Below are 13,175 nucleotides of genomic sequence, written 5' to 3' on the forward strand. Positions count from 1 at the left end.
AGTAAATTTTCAATCTCTTCAATACTGCTAATACAGGTCCTTTATAACCTGGAAACTCTCCCACTATACTAAAATCTTTTCGCTGTGGCTAAGACGTTTCTACAGCACTTCTTATACAAACTATTCTAAGCTTGGGGGTGAGCGTGAAGCTCTGCATCAGCCCTATTCAGATGCCTAATAAATTCATACAAGAAGCATCAAATTCAATAATAACCAGGAACGTGGCCTTTCATGGCTTCTGCTAAAACTTCACCTGGCCTTGAAAAAAATATTTCTGAACTTTAGAATTTATTACCTAATTACAACAAGAGGTGGTATAACCAATTAATTAACTTGCCCAAAACCAAATTTTAAATTGTGTTTACGTGTCATCTAAATGTCACGGGGATAACAGTTCTACATACCACTGACAAATGGTGAAAACGTGCTGTGTACAACTATAAGTGTATTTAAGATTGACTTAAGAAAAACATTCAGTTTAAGACTGAATGTTTTTCCTTCCAAGATTTAGCTGCAGAAATAAATAAGCTGAGTCCTTTAATGTGAATCAAAGTAGCATTTAGAAAATGAAGTTTTTTTCTATCAGTTCTCCAATAAGCACAAAAGCAAGAAGAATATCTAACACTTCTTTTGCAGCAAAATTACTTCATATAATCTGTGCAGAAATAAACATCAGTATGTGTGATGGTGATTGTGAGGAAGATGGGATAGGGGGACATCTAGAATTTTACAAATAAAAATAAGATCCAAAAAAAACCAAAGGTATGTTACAATGCATATATATATTTTTTTTTTAAGTGTAAAACTCAGAACTGATAAAGGAATTTTTCTCTAAAGCAGGGATTACACTGTTAAAGACTATCAAGTTTTTCTTTCCATCTTTTACTGAACTTTTTGTTTATCTTTTTAATTTCTGAAGCACTTCTCTAAAATGTACAATATTCAAAATATAAAACTTGCAGATAATGTTTTTTTAAGAGGGTAAGAGCAATCATTATGATATATTTATAAGAATGCAAAAACATATAGATTCCAATGATAATGAAAATGTAGCTGAATAGCTAAAACCACATCTGAAAGTGTTTTCTAAACTAAATCCCAGTTTTCAACATGTTAACAAAGAAAACCCACTGAATATGTTCATTTAGTCCCAATTAATTTTGGCTAACCTAAACTTTATTCAATCATTCTGCAAATGTTTATCAATCACCTACTATGTGCTAGGTAATAGAGCAACACTGGAGAGGGGAAAAAAAGTATCAATACCTGCCATTTGCTTTATATTTATATGCCCTAATAATTAACCAATACATAAACTTCCAGAATCTTACAGTATTAATATTTCTTGAAAAAGATATTTCCCAAAATATGCATTTTTTGGAATCAACAACTCATAATTCAATAATATTCCAAAGAGAACTTCCAATAACGAAGAGGGTTATCTGGCACAGAAATATGCCAGCAAAAATAAAATAGATATAATCTATTTCAGTAATCTTAAAGCACACTGCCAAAATATGGAATTTAATGTTCTTACATAATGCTCAAAGTATTTTTCTTTCAATCTATTCCTGATTGCCTTATTAAAAAAAATTGATTTTTATATCACTTGGCATTTTATGTGCTTTGATAGAGTACATTTTGCTTTATTAAACCACAGTGTCTTTAGGCAGCACTAATGTATTAAAATATGCATCTTAAAAGTGAAGAGATTTCTTGCCAACAGTTTTAATTCCCCATGATAGTCAGATGGTCTAAAAATACTTTAACTGGTAAACTGGTATAACATATAGATGTCTTGCTGTGACCTTTCACATTGCCACCCCCAAACCAAATGCATCAGTAACTTTACCGTAGTTATAATTGGGGTACATATAAATACATAAATATTATATGTTCTATATTAAATATAAATATAAACTTCACCAAGAACATTTCTACTCAGTTACACTCATTGAGATTAATAGGTGAGCAAAACTATAAAAACCTTCACGTTAAGGGAAGGGAGAAGAGAGTGAGAATTGGGAATGACTGCTAATATGTATGGGGTTTCTTTTTTGGGGTGATGAAAATGTTCTTAAATTAGACTGTGGTGATGGTTGCACAACTCCAAATATACTGAAAACAACCGAACTGTATGCTTTAAATGAGTGAACTTTATGGTATGTGAAATATACCTCAATAAAGCTGGAGGAAAAAATCCTCCATATAAAAAAGTTCATCAAGTTCCAGTCTCTAAAAGCATCCATGGGTATAAAACTATTCCTTCCCTTATGTCCACTTATTACATCATCTATCATTTTATTCACTAAGGGAGCTATCAATTGTAATGGTAACAATGGAAATTATAACACCCCACCTTTGGACAGTAGCATTATACATCAAATAATTCAGTTTTGCCTAAGTCAGTGGATGTCTTAAACAATTACTACTTCATATAACTTTAATACAAACTAATTGCTCCAAAAAGCTCTGAACAGGTTCTTATACCTGGTAATCCAAAATGCTGAATCCCAAGCCTTTATGATCTTTTACTAGTTCAACAATCTTGACTTCAGGAGACCACAGGGCTAATTCCCCATCATCATCTTCTTCAGTATTGACATCTATATTGTGGTCAGCCTGAAATACCAAAGAACATAAATGCTTCAATACACTGTCCTTTCAAGCTTGAAAAGAATTAATGTATCAGGAATCTCATAGTTTCTTCTCAAAATGAGGATACTCTTTGGCATGCATAGTTTTTCTTTTTAATCTTTTTAAAAGGGGCATGCACTGGGGCACATATACTTTAGTGTAAAACCTTCATGAAAATTCAAGCACTTAAAAAAACAGGTTGTTCATACAGTTTTTGTTTTTTTTTTTTTTTACGTTAAAGTGTCTGTTTCATTCAAAGTATTAACACTGACCTCTTATACTAAAATGAGTTCTGTCATCCCAGTAGAAGCATAAAAGGAAAAATATGCAATTTAAGAAGATATGAAAACATCACACAAAATCAAAGCTTTTAAGATATTTAAGTAGCAATACCTGAATTCATAATTACAGTGAGAGACAGAGAGAAAGACACCGACACAGAGGCCAGGACAGGACAGAGAGATACCACTTCTGTTGGCTCCTAGTTTTCAAGAAAAACTTTACTAGAAAAATAAGGTGAAAAAAAATCCAAGTCTTTGGAAATCATGTAAGTCTAAAAACAGGTAAAAATCAGAGTTGAAATAATGAAAACCTGATCTTGGAGGAAGGAGGTCAACACAACTACTCAGTACACAGATCCTCAGCTGCTTTCCCTGACTCCACACCCGCACATCCCCTATTCCAAGCTCCCTCCTTTCAGGGAAAAGAGTCACTGACACATGGAATTCTAGGAAGCTAAACGACAGACGGTCAATGAGTCGACTACGCAGAAGGAGAATAGCTGCTCCAACCTTCTGCTTTTATACTATTTATAGTGTTGGATTATATTCATGTGATTTATCTTCCCCAAATACTCTGAACTTCCATCTGAGGCTCAAGAATTATCTTTTCTTTGTGGCCCTAACAATTAACAAAATGCCTGGCTTCTAGGCTAGAATGGTGTGGGCTGCCATAGAGTTTACCATGGTTATCCCCTCAACCCACAACAGTGCGTGGCTTATAGCAGGCGCTCCATAAATGTTTGTTCAATACATAATGAATCAATCACCCACCTTTGAGTGGCCTTCCCTTGAAACTCTTTTTAAATAAAGCTATAGACTAAATAATAGTCTTTAAGAAGTCTACTTCTAAAAACTTTGAACGATCTTAGTAAATAAAATGGAAGTAAATAAAATAAAATGATGTACTTCCTATGAATATAATTTTGAGTGACCTGTATAAGAAAACCCATTTAACGGAATCAAAGCTGGCAGATGTGGCAGGCAGAGGGACCCCTCTATTATGGAAGAGTAAGGCACCATAGCTAATACAAAAACATCGTGAAATGAGGGCTGGACCAGATCTCAAACTGTCCCTGCAGGACATGGTGGATTAAATCTAAACATGGGAACGATTTCCTGGTTCTTGAATTACAGAACTTGAAATTAGTGGGAACGTTCTGGATCAATAAACATCTGTTTATATCAGTCTGATGTGAGGAACTGATAGATTTAAAAAGAAAACACATACTTTCCAATAAAAAGTAAAGTTACAATGGTAATACAATACGATTGATGTTCTACTGAGGCATTTAATACCTTTACTGATTAATAAGCATTAGAATTTTGTCTGAGCTGCTTAACAATATAGGGTCTAAGAACCTAAGATCGTATTGAGATAAATGAAAAAAGAGAGACAGAAAAGAGAGCCAGGATTTTAAGAAACCACATATAATTTTAAAACCCAAGTTTATAGAAATTTCAAGGCATCCAACATATATAAGATATTATACTCCAACCAGAAATATATCACTTTGATACAATCAATTCTGCATAAATCCTGTATTTACAGAATAGAAAGCAATCAACTAATGGGCAGCAAGGATGACATTGAGCATAATTCAAAGCTGTTGTTTACCCATTGTGGTAAAGTATGACAGATGGGAGCACAGAGTCAGCAAGCGGAGTTGGTGATTTACACACCCTGTAAGATTAGATTAACGGCATTTTTATCAATAGAGGTAAGCTATCACCCACATTTAATTTTAGTAAAGATTGCAAGAATCATAAAAGTGTGGCATTTGAGTCCCTTCCTTGAAACATGTTTACCAAAGATAAGCATTAAAAAAAATTATCAAGCAACAATCAATAATTTACTAAGCACTTTGTATATGTGCAGTAAAGAATAAAAACACCAAGAGATACAAAATAATTCTAAGATTTGGCCTCTGCCCACAGGAGCAGACAGTCCTCTTGGAAAAACAAACTTAATATACACTAAAGTATCTGTGACTACAGGACAGTGCTACACTCTTGTATTTTAGGAAATCACAAAAAAGGACAGGTGGACAGGAGGAGTTGAGAACAGCCACAGCTAATTTTTACTGAGCACCGTCCTTATGCAAGGCATTGTGCTAAGAACTTTGCACACATTACTTCACTTCCTTCTCTCACCACAGATGAGGTAAGTACAATAAGTATCTTCATTTTTCAGAGGAAGAAGATCAACAGAAAGTCAAGTTATTTGCTCAATCATTCAAATCATTAAGTGGCAGAGGCAACATTAGGGTCTATGTACCTTGAAAATCAGACCGTAGGTAAGCAAAAGGGAAGCCCCTGTGTATCAAAACTGGTGTTAATGGAATTATAATCTAAAAGAGTCTGGAAAAGTGACATAAAAGTTACAAAAACATAACTTAGAAAAGCATGTGCTTAAATCTGTTTTCATAATTACAATGCTCTTTAAAAAAAAAAAAAAAAAAAAAACTACCGGGAGCACAGAGAGTGTTATTTTATTCTCTGACCTGCTGAAGGCTCTTACAGCAATTTTTACTCATTTCAAAATTGGTCATAGATCTTCATGTTTTTAAAGCTGTGAAAAAGGGAAGCCCATTAGCTATTCAATACTTACCAACATCTTAAACTTGTTAAGATGAACTGAGTTGAACTGGGAGCCAAAAGTAAGGAGCTCAGATAATTACTAAAAAAAGGTTTTCTAAAATCAAAGTGCATGCACATTAATGTTACCAACCTTTCAAGTTACCAAAAAAAAGAGTAAAGTTTCATGACATTAAAGAATAGTAACAATTTGAAAAGCTATGCATTGTTGCCTTTGAGAGCTACTGTTGTCAAACAAAAGAGGAAGGTTTTTCCCTCCCCCTTCATATCACAATACACTCTCAGGACATCCCTGATGAAGGGGCATGCCTATGGGAACCACAGTGCGAGTATTCATTTAGTACCTCCATTTCAGGAAGAGAGGTTTCAGTGGTCCTTGGTTCATCTACAGAGGCTTCATCATCAAACAACCGTCGACAGCAAACCAAGGTAAAGGGGGGCGGCACTTCTTTAAGAAAGGAGACTGCTTCTCGGCGAGATTTCCCATAGAGCTGCACTCCATTGACCTAGAAAGATAAGGGATAAGTCAGAATTGAGGAGGCCCCAAATGAAAAAAAAAACAAAAATCTCTTGCTTACGTCAATCTATCAAAGTGAAAACAGGATAATCGTTTTATTTTCCCTGTAAACAAAGGGCCTAAATTTAATCATTTTAGTAGTACAAAAAAACAGAAATCCCTAAAATTTATAAAAATTAAGGCTAAAGTTTTACTGAAATTGGGTGAATAAAGTATAAAATGTGCTCAGAGTACAACTATTACTGGGTATGTGATTTGCCTAATTTTTCACACCTCCCTGCTTTGTCCTTTCTATACCACAATGTTGTTATTCTCTCATCTACTCCCCATCTCTCCTTAAACACACTAAATATCAATGATAGCCTTCTTAAGACCGCTTCCTTTTGCTTTTCATTTTGTAAGCATATCAATAGAGATATTAACACTAATTTTTAAGGCTGTTAAAAACTGCTCAACTTACAATGTGTAGGTAACAAAATCTAGGATACTTGGCCGTCAAAATTTAGCATCAGTTCACAATTTTCTTTCACATCCCATAAACTCTTAATACCATCCTAGAAAAATCACCTCTGTAGAAAAGAAATACACATAACTTTGCCTCAGATCCATTCTTACGTACTCTGCTGACACAGCCATCAAGTGTAAGAAGTGTGTCAGATTTTCAAATTGTTTTATACAAGGTTCCCACATGTTTAGAAAAACAAAAAGATAATCAACTATTCCTTATTAACGATTAATGCTTATCACCAAAAGATTATCTAAATTTCATATTATATATAGTACATAGTAACAATTCTTTGCACCAAAGATGATTTAGAAACGTCTATTCTAATTTTTTATATATATGACTTTAGCTCAAGGAGCTCTCTCATCTGTCTGCCACTCCCAAAAAGCTGAGGCATAAACACAATCCAGGCAACATATAATCTTTTCACTTCTGACTCCTACCTTCCTGGCAGGGTTCAGCAGCATTATTAGTTTTAAAAGTATTTCCGGTCTGGCCTTAATTTCTGACAGGTGCAATGCTAATGTCCAGATAACTGGCAGGGTTGACTTTCCTGGGAGGAACGTTTCCACTAAATCTGTCAAAATTGCTCAGAGAATAAGAGCACAGTGGGTTTTTGGAAGCATCCCATCAACAGTGGTCTGAGCCCAGAGTCATTCATCCCTTGGAACCACTCTCACCTGTAACATACCCAGCACTTAGCCATCAGACCAGACATAATCCGCCTGCCTTTTAATTATTTACAAAGAAATCACCACATAGTAAAGAGGCCCACATGTGTTTCAGGGAGCTAGTCCTAAAAAGTAAACATTGTCTCCCAGGACTTTATGACTGAGGAAGGGGTCCAGCAGATAGCAAGTTCAGCAGCACATGAAAGGTTCTTCCTGGAAGAACTGCAAGTCAATCTTCACACAAAAATGGGGAGGGAGGTACTTGCCACTGGTCACACCATGTCCATGGTGCCAACCAGTGCCATGAGCACAGAAAGTTCTAAAATCAAACAAATGGGGAGTGACATACTGAAAATAAAGCAAGCGGATAGATACAATCAAAGCAGGAATGCTACTCACGCACAAGTATTTTAGCTTCTGTTTCACATTACTTCAACAAATTTGAAAATCACTTTTCAGGTTTTTATCTTGGTGTACATTTAAATATTTATTTAGCTCATTATTTATTCATTTGAATTGTCTCCAATTATTATAGCAATGCCTGGTAGTCCCCCTCACCACTCTATATGGCTAAAGGGATTGGTCACATTTCCCATTAGCAACTCCTATCTAAGGGGATTTATGGCTGCTGTAAATAGCTGCTCTGGGCTGAGACTTGGCACAATGTTCTAACCCTGAAGCATATTTGTGTTCCTAGTTTTAAGCTCTAAGGAGTACATAAGACAGACAGACAGACAGACAGACAGACAGACACACACACACACACACACACACACACAGTTCAGGAGTTTATTTGGCTAACTTTATAGAGACTTTTTAATTTCTGTATTCAGTTGCTCAGAAGCAGCCAATTTTTTTTAACATCTTTATTGGAATATAATTGCTTTACATTGTTGTGTTAGTTTCTGCTGTATAACAAAGTGAATCAGCTATGCATATACATATATCCCCATTTCCCCTCCCACTTGCGTCTCCCTCCCTCCCTCCCTATGCCACCCCTCTAGGTGGTCACAAAGCACCATGCTGATCTCCCTATGCTATGTGGCTGGAAGAAGCCAATTTTTATTTTAGAGTTCACAATATTTTTCTAGACTCTTCAAACCTCTTAAGTACTGTCAAGTCTCAATTATTCAGACTTTGTGACTAGAAAGCTCATACACATGTATTCATCTGCAAAGTACATAATACTGGACAAGTATTGTCCCACTACTTCATTCAATCCCCATTCAATCCTATCCTATAAAGGTTGCTTATGTCTTTTCATGGTGGTCATGTTGCCAGTATCTCACAGTGAGATAATGTGTAAAGCATTATCTTTACATGGACAATATTCCATTAGATCCTCACAAACATAGAGTAAAGTAGGCATTTACTGATGAAGAAAATGTTCTCAAAAAAACTGACATGCTAGGACATACAGTTCAGCTGTGGCAAACTCAGAACCAAAAGCAGCTCTGACTTGCAAACCTGTGCTTCTTTCCCCATCCCAAGTTCTTTCACTAGAAATCTATACTTGTGAATTCAACCAGTCTTCATGCTACCTCATTACATCACATTCTATTACAAGGGAGAAGGCCCATGGAATTCCAATCTCGGCTAAGGCACAAAGGACTCAGCTGATGGCTGAGATCACCTACACTTGCTCTACTCAGATCCAGCCAACATTTCTTTATCACCTACCAGGTACTAGTAGCGAATTATACTTAATGCTACTGAGCTGTAGACTAAAAATGCTTTAAATGATACAGTTTATGTTATGTTTATTTACCACAAAAAAGTAAACTAAACTGGTTTTTACTCATATTTCCATATCTCTCAAATAAATATATCTCATTTCTCAATACCTAATAGCTACATGTTATGGCAATGTTTTCCAAATGGTCTCCAATCTGCAGATTATCATGTGTGACACCACAAAGTCATGTCATATACTCTGCAAATAAGAAGAGAAAGACAAGATTCGGCACCAAAAAACCCGTAAGTGACAGCGTAAATTCTAGGGCATTAATCCACAATAAGCATTCCAATATCGTTACTTGAACACCTCTAAAAATAAGCCATTTACTACATCTTAAAACAGGACCTGGCCTCCCATGCTTATGATAAAATTTGCCAATAGTCACAGCATTTTTCTCTCCGACCTCAAAATTCAACTCGGAATTCTCAACATACTCCTCCAGGTGACTGAACACTACTTAAAAAACCCAACAAGAAACCTATTTGCTATTCTTGCCATCCCACTTTAAGCAAATATAAATTTTAGAAAGAAATCTCTACTTCAAGGCCCATGGGATTCTAATCTTGGCTCAAGCAACTAGGTTGACTCTATTAAACCCAACCTAGGACTTCCTGTGGATCTAACACTTGAGAGAACCTTCTTCTACACAGCCTTCTCAAAGTTTGACCATTCCGTGTATCTTTTTTAGAAGCTTAGAAAGTAGTGTGATGTATTGAAAAACCAGTGAAATGGGAGTTAGAAAACATGAACTAAAGTCATCACTCTACCAGTGTATAAAGTTAGGGGAAATCAATGTCTTGTTTTCTTATCTGTAAAATTAAGGGTTGTTGCTTGGTTTGTCTGCTGTGTTGGCTATAGAACTTTCCAATCTAACAAAATCTCTCAAGGCAGTCATGTCACAGCAGAAGTGCTCTAGAATTGCTCTGACTGAAGAGAGGCTGAGAAGCCTGAGTGAGCCCGGTAGAGGCTGCCATCATGGCGGGGAGGGAGTCCCAAGGAGACAGTCTGAAAGCTAGTCAGTAACACATAAGCCTGAGGTTATCCAGCTCTAATCCTTACTAGAAATAACCAACAAAACCTGCAAATAAATATGACTACATGTTCCAAACAAGGGTCAGGGGTTAGATTCTTAAAAAGAATTTTGAAGAAAAAAATACTAATTATGCTATCACACTAAAACAGGACATTAGCATCTTTCTCAGTTAATCATTTAAATAAGCACTCAAAAGGACATCTCAGGAGTCCCAAAAGATGGGGAAAATGAACTGAAAGTACGTTATCTACTTCACTTATCATTACATAAGTTGTTAGTATTTTTCCTCATCTTTATTTTATTTTTCCCAGCTTTACTGAAATATAATTGACATATAACATGTAAAAGTTTAAGGTGTACAGTGTGATGATTTGATATATATATTGTGAAATCATTACCACAATGAGGTTAGTTAACACTTCTATCACCTCACATAGTTACCATAGTTTGTGTGTGTGTGTGTCTGTTTATGTGTGTGGTAAGAACACTTAAGATCTACTCTTTCAGCAACTTTCAAGTACACAACACAGTTTTGTTAAGTACAGTCACCAATTATTTTCCAATATAAGTAGCTCACATTACATTGGTATTGATGATGTAACTCTGTGGATTTCTGGTGAGAACACATTCTCCTACAACTTAAAAATTCCTGCCCTGTGTCTTTTTCCCCTCAAAAATTTTACCTCAAGGAGCTCATCTTCTGGCTGTAGGAGGTTCAGTGTATCAAGAGGACCACCTGGAGCAATCGAAGAGATATAATGGTGCCCATCAAAGGAATCCACCTCCATGCCAAGCCTCAGAGTGTGAATGGGCAGCAGCTGCAACAAAACACAGAACAGTAATATAAACACAACAAGGACACATCTGGCTGTTAATCCTCTATCAAGTATTTTTTTGACACAGAAGCCCCATCCCCTGAATCAGATCACCAAAATCCCAAAAGAGACAATAAGGGGAAAACTAGCCTCAAGTAAAACATGAAGTCATTTGTCATCTTGTTCTCACTCTTGTCCACTCAGATTCCTTGGGAATGGAGAGACAGACGTACAAAGTCTCCAGTTCTAAGCTCCAAACTTCCTATAGTTCCCAGTATGTATTCTGTGTTCCACTTTTCTGCAGGGTTTCCCATCCCTTAGGACATCTAGTTCCTTTATATTATCTAAGTTTCACTCACACTTCAATACTAAAGCAGTATCACTTCCAGGAAGCCCTTCCTGATATCTGAGCTAATCTGCTTCCATCTGCGGTCCAAGATCACACTGTACACATCCCCATCACAGCTCACGATACACTGCTTTTAAAATTCCTATTTTCTGGGCTTCCCTGGTGGCGCAGTGGTTGGGAGTCCACCTGCCGATGCAGGGGACACGGGTTCGTGGCCCGGTCCAGGAAGATCCCACATGCCGCGGAGCGGCTGGGCCCATAAGCCATGGCCACTGGACCTGCACGTCCGGAGCCTGTGCTCCGCAACGGGAGAGGCCACAACAGTGAGAGGACCGCATACTACAAAAAAAAAAAAAAAATTCCTATTTTCTTAACTGCCCCCCCGACTGCTTGAGGGTATCTTTTCTCTCTATAGCCTCAGGCCCTAGAATAGTCCCCAGCATCTGAACACGGGCTCATTACATGTTATCTGAACTAATCCATGAAAGATGGTACCTCTTTCAAGATGTCTTTTTCCATCTCACCAGCTTAAGAGAGAACAATTTCTGATTTGGGGGAGGTATGGGTGTATAATAAGAAAGGCAATCATTATTCCACTCTAGGATTGGTTCTGTTGACTTAGAAGGATTCATATAGGTTCAGATATGAGCCAAGCATTAAAAAATTCCAGCCAATGTCAAGGTAAAAAGATGAGTGTCTTAGTGTTGTTGGCTCTAAAAGTCAAAGGCATTCACCAAACTCCATTCCCCTGATTTTCAAAATTGGAATTAATGATTTCTCATTGTGGATATATAAACTCAAACATGGTAAATGATACTACAATAGTCTGTTTATCCAAAATACCAGGCCCATCTCTAACTGTATATTTGCTAAGGAGAAAACCCTACACAAGGTGGCAATGCATCCACAACATGGCTCTTTCCCTATTTCCTTTCCTCTGCGATCACTTATCCTGGAGCTTGTCACCTCCCCTTAGTCATCTGCTCTGAGTCCTCAGAGTTCCACAGGCCTGGCTTCAGACACCACCTGGGGCTCATTTCCATCCCACTACAGACAAACAGACAAATGTGAAGTGGCAAGGCATCCAGCTGACTAAGGCCTCAATGGCTTAAAACAGGCAGGAGGGATTCCTGGCCTTGGGCTAATTTTCTGAAAATTAAGTGCTCTTGACCACCAAGCACTTCAGGATCTACAGCCATCTCTGGCAATAAGATATTCTAGCAACGCGAGGGTAAGACTGCTTTTACTCTTGTTGCCTCTCTGTGATCTCTTTATTTCTCACTGTTGCCACCTCATTCTGTTTAGTCATTGTACCAAATCCTGTATATCAAGCTAGGAGACATTAGGGTCAGTTTCTTTAGCACCAAAAGGTGAATAAAAACTCTGAGAAATGTTTCTGTAATAACACTTTACCCATCCGTCTCTGCCAACTCTCTTCCTTCCTTTGTTTATGAGCCAAACACTAGGGCAGGGAGCGGTCAGTGGGTCCACCTGTGGGTCATCCCCAGTGCTGTGCTAAAGTATGCTTGCAAGAGCAGATTTTTCAATTTTCAGGAATTCTGCAAGCCAGTTGTTAATGACAGCCATTATTAAATATGAAATTATAAGATTACAATTAAATAAATAATATTAAAAATAAATGTAGTGGGCTTCCCTGGTGGCGCAGTGGTTGGGAGTCCGCCTGCCGATGCAGGGGACACGGGTTCGTGGCCCGGTCCAGGAAGATCCCACATGCCGCGGAGCGGCTGGGCCCGTAAGCCATGGCCACTGGACCTGTGCGTCCGGAGCCTGTGCTCCGCGATGGGAGAGGCCACAACGGTGAGAGGCCCGCGTACCACAAAAAATAATAATAATAATAAAAAAATAAATGTAGTAAGTACTGAAAATCCATCACTTCCTAATTATTTTGACCACATTTTATCTATGTTCTTGAAGTGACTTTTATCTGTTATACATGTATGGTGGAAACACTCTCTATCTAAGAATTTAGGGAATACCAAAGGGATGAACAACTGAAAAAGACAGATGAAATGG

At 37.3% G+C, this 13,175-nt stretch overlaps 1 protein-coding gene across 18 annotated transcripts in view; it reads right to left on the reverse strand.

The window, feature by feature from the left end:
• Window positions 1-13,175, reverse strand: part of PATJ (PATJ crumbs cell polarity complex component) — a 358,987-nt gene that overhangs the window by 269,358 nt on the left and 76,454 nt on the right. For all 18 annotated transcript variants that reach the window (XM_027108328.1, XM_027108332.1, XM_027108333.1 and 15 more), the window contains 3 exons: window positions 10,661-10,795; window positions 5,858-6,019; window positions 2,491-2,622 (listed from right to left, as the gene is read on the reverse strand). In XM_027108328.1, coding sequence (XP_026964129.1) covers window positions 2,491-2,622; window positions 5,858-6,019; window positions 10,661-10,795 — 429 coding nt within the window. The remainder of the gene's footprint in view (window positions 1-2,490; window positions 2,623-5,857; window positions 6,020-10,660; window positions 10,796-13,175) is intronic.

This window comes from Aethalodelphis obliquidens, unplaced genomic scaffold (assembly GCF_003676395.1).
Source record: "Aethalodelphis obliquidens isolate GAN/ISIS:26980383/991018 unplaced genomic scaffold, ASM367639v1 scaffold9, whole genome shotgun sequence".
In the NCBI taxonomy this organism is placed as follows: domain Eukaryota; kingdom Metazoa; phylum Chordata; class Mammalia; order Artiodactyla; family Delphinidae; genus Aethalodelphis; species Aethalodelphis obliquidens.